Source organism: Sesamum indicum, linkage group LG10 (assembly GCF_026168435.1).
Source record: "Sesamum indicum cultivar Baizhima isolate 11 linkage group LG10, ASM2616843v1, whole genome shotgun sequence".
NCBI lineage: Eukaryota > Viridiplantae > Streptophyta > Magnoliopsida > Lamiales > Pedaliaceae > Sesamum > Sesamum indicum.
The window spans coordinates 3,989,710-3,996,958 of NC_142666.1; the positions used below are offsets into that span (position 1 = coordinate 3,989,710).

Below are 7,249 nucleotides of genomic sequence, written 5' to 3' on the forward strand. Positions count from 1 at the left end.
CACCGCTCTCGCTGGAGGACCTCCAAAGGATGATTACCACCTCTGTTCAAAGCTGAATTTTAGTGACCTCACCATTATCATTACTTAATGCTAATGTCCCTACTAATCTAATTTTTACTGTGCAAAAAAACATGAGACAGGGCGTTTGCTTAGGGAGTAGGCGGGAGCACCCTCCACCACAAAAATGTGCCCTTAAAGATTAGAGGGTGGACATTGATAAGCTTCATTAGGACCTCTTAGACCTGCATAATCGTGTCTTTAGAGTCCCCTTGGGAGGGCAGGAGGGCACCACCTTCAGTAAGAAATCCTGGCAGATGAACTCCCCCTCAATTGGAAGGAGTCCATCTGTTGGAGTACAATGGAACCATGGATTCTTAGGAGCACCTGTCATGCTTTGAGAATATTTCCCTTCTCCATCGTTATACCGATGTGGTTAAGTTCCGTGTGTTTGTAACCACCTTCACGCGGTCGGTCCAATAGTGGTTCAACCAATTACCTCTGGGATCAATCCGAGCATTTGGAGAATTTCCCACTCTCTTTCTCCACTAATTTGCCAGCAGTAAACGATGTCAGAAGACAATCATGAGCCTTTTTTCCTACAGCAAAAGAAGGAGAATCATTGAGAGAGTATCTTCAATATTTAACTTAGTGGCCTTATAGGTCCCTACCGCTAGGGGTGGGCGTTCGAATTTAAAACATCGAGTCAGGGTTCGGGTAGTGTAATATGTTCACTGTTTGAGTTTTACTAGAATTTTATTTCTCCTTCTTCCTCTAACTCTTTGTCCTTCTCCATCTAACTCTTATTTTTCTTCTCCTTGTTCCTTCAAATCTTCTCAGTACCTCTGCATAAAAGTTTCTACTCAAATCTTCTTTTATTTTTTATTCCACAAATCCTAATATGTCACATAAAGAAAATGACCTTAAGATTATCAAATCCAAATATTAATATTGTTGTATTATTCTTTTATTTTTTTATTATTTAGTTAATAGTGTATTGAAATATTTATCATTTATAAACTAAAGTAGGAGTTTTAATAAATTAACAATAAAAAAATGATTTGTTTAAGAAAAGGAAGAAGTCGTCAAAACAATCTTTGTTTTAGTCATGGAAGATTCAACCACGATTTATCTATTATAGAAATTGAAATTTAGAAGCTAATTTAAAATAAAAAAAAGATAAAAAATATTTTTAAAAAATTCGGGTACCTGACAATGTTCAGGTCGGAATCAGATAACTAATAGCTACCTGAAAGTTCGGGTACCCAACCTAAACTACCTGAACTCGCACTACCCGACCTAACGCCCACCCCTACGTACAACTACATTTGATTTACTAACTTGTGCTTTTTCGTAGGGAATAGAAGATGGGGCTTCTTCAAGTCTTTTTAAGAATGGCTCCTCCCAAGTTTTACAATTTCCTAGCACGAGCTAAACAAGGCATTAACTTGGAGGATACTAAAGAGTACAAAAATGAAGTTTATGGTAAAAGACGCAAGGAACAGGAGGATGAGGTCCAACTTCACCTAGACTCCTTCTAAGAATAACTCGTGCACCCCAGCCAGGCATCGCTTTAGAATAAGCCCTGCTTGTAGGCAGACACCATCTCAAACTTCTCAGAATAAATCGTTGCCTCCAGGTAGACACATACTCAGCCATCTCAGGAAATAAGTCCTGCCCCCAAGCGGGCATCCATCTGATAGTAAAACTCTTTCCCCAAGCAGACACCCTCTCAGAAAAAGCCATGTCTTCCAGGTAGGCACATAAGCCCTCTCGGGAGAGGCATCCCAGCCCTTTTTCAGGCAGGCACTTACGTCTTTCAGTAGGTGTCCCGTGCAGGCACCTACACCCTCCTCCATGGATTTAACTAAGCCTTATTTCAGGCAAACATCTTATTATTCCTCCTGCTTAAATCCTACTCCAATTAGACGCCCTTATAAACTCTCATTCGTGAAGATAAACAAGCCCTTCTTTAAGGAAGCACCTTTATAAAAACCCTACTTCGTACAGGCAAAAATAAGCTCTTCTTTTTTTAGCATGCTTATACTATTAACATGCTATTTAGGAATTTGAAAAAAATATGGTTCCCTGTTCAGGCTAGTCTCTTGCCTCTAAGGCTTCTATTTTAATAAGTGTTGAAATCTGCATTTATTCGGGAGGACTAATGATGTGCATAAAAATTTCAAAGAGGCCCAAGCGACTTAAAAGAAAAAGAAAATATTGCAAAACCCATAGTGCTCCCTAGAGAGTTCAGATCGGGAAAAAAATCCATAAGGTAAGAGGCCCAAAGGGACCGGCAAGCGCACTCCAAAAAATAAAGTTGGCTGAAAAAGATCCAGTCCACCCAAATTCGAGAAGGCCTCACGAGCCCACAAGAAAGCTTAAGAATTTGAAGATCCCAACCGAAAATCAAAAGGTCCTCCACACGGCACCTATGTGAAACCTAAATGGCAGCCACGCAGGACTTCTGGAGGCCTCCCCTCATGAATGGAATAAGGATTAGTAGACTTTAGAGACACATGGCACCACAAGGAGAAGTATTATAAACCTTAACAGACTTGATATCCAGCTAGGATAAAGCTCCTCAACTAAAAGTCCGAGAAGGCAACATTATTCCCCAAAAGATAGACAGCAGACTCCAACAACCCACGAATTTGAGGGAATCCTCTAGCTGCCCCTTGAGTCTGAGGGGATCAGCCAGTCGCTGGGGACTCTGCACCAAATTTGAGGGGGATTCAACATTATACAACCACTTCAAGATCATACTCCCCAAAATTCATTACCTTCTACAATAACCTTGTGTGCCTATAAATAAAGAGGTCACCAACGGGAAAAGGGGTTAGGTTCACACATTCCTGTACTTTTTCTACGTTTTACGCATTGAGCCTATCTACTCAATTTTCATCTTTTTTGCTATCATTTTGAATTAAAGAAGCATTATAATTTCATACTTGGAGATTAAATTCAATAGCAATCTCTTATTGTACACAATTTCAAATAATAATACTATCTTTATCACTCATTTGACCATTTTTACATTCCAACACTTATTTCACAACTTCCCACTCCGAATAGACCAAACACGACATTTTTTTGTGGCATTATTTATTTTGTACGTGCATTTTCTAGGCTCATCACAATGTAAATTGAAAGCCACAATAATTTTGTCAAATAACGATTGTTATGACATTGAATTTCTCTCAACATGTTGGCCATCACGACAATAAAGATAAGGAAAAAAAATTCCAAATTCCAAATTCCAATGAAGATTTCACCTAAAAGTGAGAGAAAGAAACAAAAACAAAGTTTTAAGAATACTAACCTGATGAAATAATAATAAGAAATTAATTATGCAAAATAAAAACTCAAAAGGATAATTATTTAGGCAATCAAATATTATGAGAAATTACAAAATCAGCGCTATGGAATTTGGCAAGTTTATGCAAATAATAATAAAAGAAAGAAAATACTAAAAATAACCAGAACAACAAAGCGTTTGTTTTCGCTTTTGACCCGTCATTGAAATGGGTTAAAATATTTGTATATTTAGGTACATTTGTTTTGTAATTTTTAAAATTAATTTTATTTGTTTTAATTAGTTTTGTATTTCCAAAAGGCCAACAAAAAGTACATCCTGAAATGTGATAGCCTTTTAATTTTTAAATACGAATATATTTAGTTTTAACCACTTAATATTTTGTACTTAATATTTTTTTACATCATTGAAATAATTAAAAAATTTTAAAAATACAAAATAATATATTAATTCTACACGATTAATTCAAATATTACATTATTTAAATAATATATTTAAATTTATCACATCGAATAAATCATCTAACAAAAATATTATTAATCTATTATTAGAGTGCATTTAATTATTTATAAAAGTGTATTTATATAAAATATGTTTGTCACTTTTTGTACATTTATAATTAGAAAACATTATTTATTTTAATTCATTAACAACTAAATAAATTATATACATATTCATACATATATATAAATATATATAAAATAAAATATAATTTGACGATAAACAATACTTTCTATCTCCCACTAACCAACATCAAACATACCATACTTATTTTATATTATCTCCAAAAATAAATCTAAACACACACAATATCTCTAACTTATACTTATTTATTTTTATTTTTCTCTCTCCATCTTCACAAAACACACTAAAACAAGTTAAAAAAAACCAAACAAAGTGCACATGTTTTCGGCTAATTTTATTTTTAAAAAAAAGGAAAGAAGGAAAAAGAGTTTTGTTAAGCCAAAGCAAACAACTTTGCAACGTTCTTAAGTTTTGGAACCACCAAACTAGTAAGTCACTTGAATTACCAAATCTACCCCTCAAACAATCATTTTTCTTTTTCTTTTTGGGATCATCAGTTCTGAAATGACCCTCCAATTAGGCGGCCTTAGAACAACTACTAAAGGAGGAAGAGGGGAAATGATAATAATAATAGTAGTAATAATACAAGGGAGAGGGAGGGGTTAATGTCACAGGTGGGTGTTGCGCCTGGGCGTAACCCGCGTATTGCTGTTCCCACTGCTCTTCCTCACCACCGGTTCGTGGCTCTCCTGTATCATCATCATATCTGCCAGATCCTCACCGAACAATTCCACAAATGTTTTCTGCAGATCCTCAATGCTCTCTGCCTTCTTCCAATTCAAACAAAGTAGAAAGATGAGCAAATATGTGGTGTGAATGTAATTACCAGAAGAAAAAATTGCGTACCTCAGCCCCAACGTTCTGCTGCTCCATCATATTCATCAAATCATGTAGGAAATCTCCCATCCCCTATTACATATGCCAAATTTATCATATACTCCAAACTTCTAAATTTTTATTTTTAAAACCACCACTTACCTACCTAATGTTAATTTTTACTTATTCAATCAATATTCATATATAACAAACTAACTTACCATTACTCATTTAGATTATTATAATAGTATAATTTTATTTAATTATAGGACTATAATAAATGGCTACAAAAATCAAGGTAGATTAAAGGGCACTTTTATCATTATAAAATAGGGATAATTACGACCCCTCTTTTGAAGTTTGATGTTATAATACGTTAGATCCTATGTTGTTTGAAAAATTACATTTCGCACCTCTAAAATTTGCTTTCATCTAACAAATAACTTCATTAGTTTAAATTAACTGAATTTGCTGACATTAACAAAAAACTAAATAAAAATTGATGGTTATCCTCAATTGATATAATAGTGACTTATTGCAGGTCAAACAATTTTTTTTCCGTCCAAACTATCCTTATAACAGTGAAAATACACCTCCGTATGTACATTAACACATGAAAACATATGAGTGTAATTTGATCATAAAAAAATTTATTTGACCTGCAATACATCAGTAATAAATCAATTGAGGATTAATATATATATATTATTTTTATTAATATCGACAAATTTTGTGAATTGTAACCAACGGATAGACTTATTATAAGGCGAAAGCAAACCTAAAAAATACTATATGTAAATTCTCAAATTACAGAAAATCTACATATAAATACATCAAACCTCAGAACAGAATATCGTAATTATTCCTATAAATATTCTACATATGGCTATGCAACTATTTGACTTTTATATAAAGACTCAAGTATCAAATACGTATCAATTAGATCATGCATAAACTTAAGCATCAATTTGACAGTAACACTAAAATACACTTAGCTTATATTTATTCATCTTACACTAATGTATTGAGGGGGAAATTAGGCACGAAAGTATAAATATTTTGACAATATTGCCCTCATGATTTTATACCTTCCCCGGTCCAAAAAGTTATCTGGGTGCAATCTACTAAATTAATGATTCCTGAAGGTGCAAAATGTTAACTTTATTTGAGAGAGGGGAGAATTGCAAATTACAAAATTCTTGGGGTGCTAAGTGTAATTCACTCGAATTTTGCCCTAACACATGTACGAGGTACAACGATCCAATTAAAAGTACCCATTTTGTTACCACGTCCCATACCGAAGGTACAACTATGCATGCAGAAGGTGCAACTAAAGCCCAAGCCAGGAAAACTTAATAGACGGGTTAAATCGGGAAATTTGTGATTAAGGGGTGTGTGAGAAGCAAAAGAGGCGTGGAAGAATCAAAGGCACAGGGTAAGAAAAATATCTAAGATATTTTTTCTTAGGGAATAAACGCACACGCACCTCGTCTTCCTCAAAGAGATCAAGGAATCCGGCGTCGTACATTGACCTCTTCCCCTTGTCCGACAATACTATTCACGCCCCATCACTCAATCAATCAACAAAAACTGAATTTAAATCTTAAAACCGAATAAAAATTGAAGAATTCAGTGTGTGTGGTTTGTGTTTCTCAACCTGAGTAGGCTTCTTGGATTTTCTGGAAGCGGCGTTTGGCTTCTCCGGCGGCGGAGGGGTTCTTCGCCCACCTATCTGGATGCCATTTCTTCCCACCGGAAACAAAATTCAAAAATCAAAATTCGAAAAATGATGGTTTCAAAATTTAAATTAAAAAATCGTCTCCGATTAAAGAAAAATTAAAATTACCAGAGCAAGTTTGCGGTAAGCTGAACGAATGTCTGAGAAGGAGGCATCCTTGCGAATCCCGAGGACGGTGTAGTAGCAATAAGACCCGACGTCGGATCCTCCCTCTCTATCCATACCCGTACCCGGAAAACTTGTTAATTCCGATGAATGGATTCTAGAGCATTCACAGATACAGAGAGGGATCGGCGATGAATTCAAGCGCTGGTTAAGCCTCCATGGGGATTTCTCGCGAAAGGGCAGTTGCGTAGACGAAGCAAAACTGGGGAAGAAGTTTATTTCATTATTATATGCGGCAGAAATTGCAAAGTCGCAGTGGGGAAGGAAAATATCTGGGGAGAGAGAGAGAGAGAGAGAGAGAGAGGGCAGTCTAACGCCGCAGGGAAGGTTCGAGAAATGGAGGAGATATTTTCTTGAGGGGGTTTGGAATTGGGTCTCGACGTGTATGGAATTACCGGATCTGCCACCGGGTTTTTGGTTGGTGTTTCAGGACGCGGCTCGCGTATGCTTTTTGTTTTTGTTGTGAATTAGTTTATTTTTTGAGTTATTTTTTATGCAATTTTAATTAACATTAAATAAAATTTAACTACTTTTTGTTTAAATATTGTGCGTATACAAAATAAAATATGTAATAAAATTGATATGTCGAATTATATAATTAAATATTAGATTATATTTTTTATAATTAGATT

At 35.1% G+C, this 7,249-nt stretch overlaps 1 protein-coding gene across 2 annotated transcripts; it reads right to left on the reverse strand.

Moving 5' to 3' along the window:
• Positions 1–4,350: 4,350 nt before the first annotated feature.
• Positions 4,351–6,939, reverse strand: LOC105172412 (uncharacterized). Of its 2 annotated transcripts, none has more exons than XM_011093817.3 (5): positions 6,561–6,939; positions 6,372–6,459; positions 6,201–6,268; positions 4,745–4,807; positions 4,351–4,665 (listed from the first exon to the last, which is right to left on the reverse strand). In XM_011093817.3, the coding sequence occupies exons 1-5, from the start codon at positions 6,672–6,674 to the stop codon at positions 4,507–4,509; spliced, it is 492 nt and encodes a 163-aa protein (XP_011092119.1). In that variant the 5' UTR covers positions 6,675–6,939; the 3' UTR covers positions 4,351–4,506. The 2 variants fall into 2 exon arrangements, with proteins under 2 accessions (XP_011092119.1, XP_011092118.1); XM_011093816.3 differs by having other exon boundaries at positions 4,351–4,668.
• Positions 6,940–7,249: the final 310 nt, after the last annotated feature.

Excerpts from the sequence above, each read along its gene's own strand:
- LOC105172412 (XM_011093816.3), bottom strand. The coding sequence starts at position 6,674 with ATGGATAGAGAGGGAGGATCCGACGTCGGGTCTTATTGCTACTACACC. Across the intron at positions 4,808-6,200 it reads ATCTCTTTGAGGAAGACGAG|GGGATGGGAGATTTCCTACA; the intron begins GTGCGTGTGCGT and ends CATATGTAATAG. Across the intron at positions 4,669-4,744 it reads AGCAGAACGTTGGGGCTGAG|AAGGCAGAGAGCATTGAGGA; the intron begins GTACGCAATTTT and ends TTGAATTGGAAG.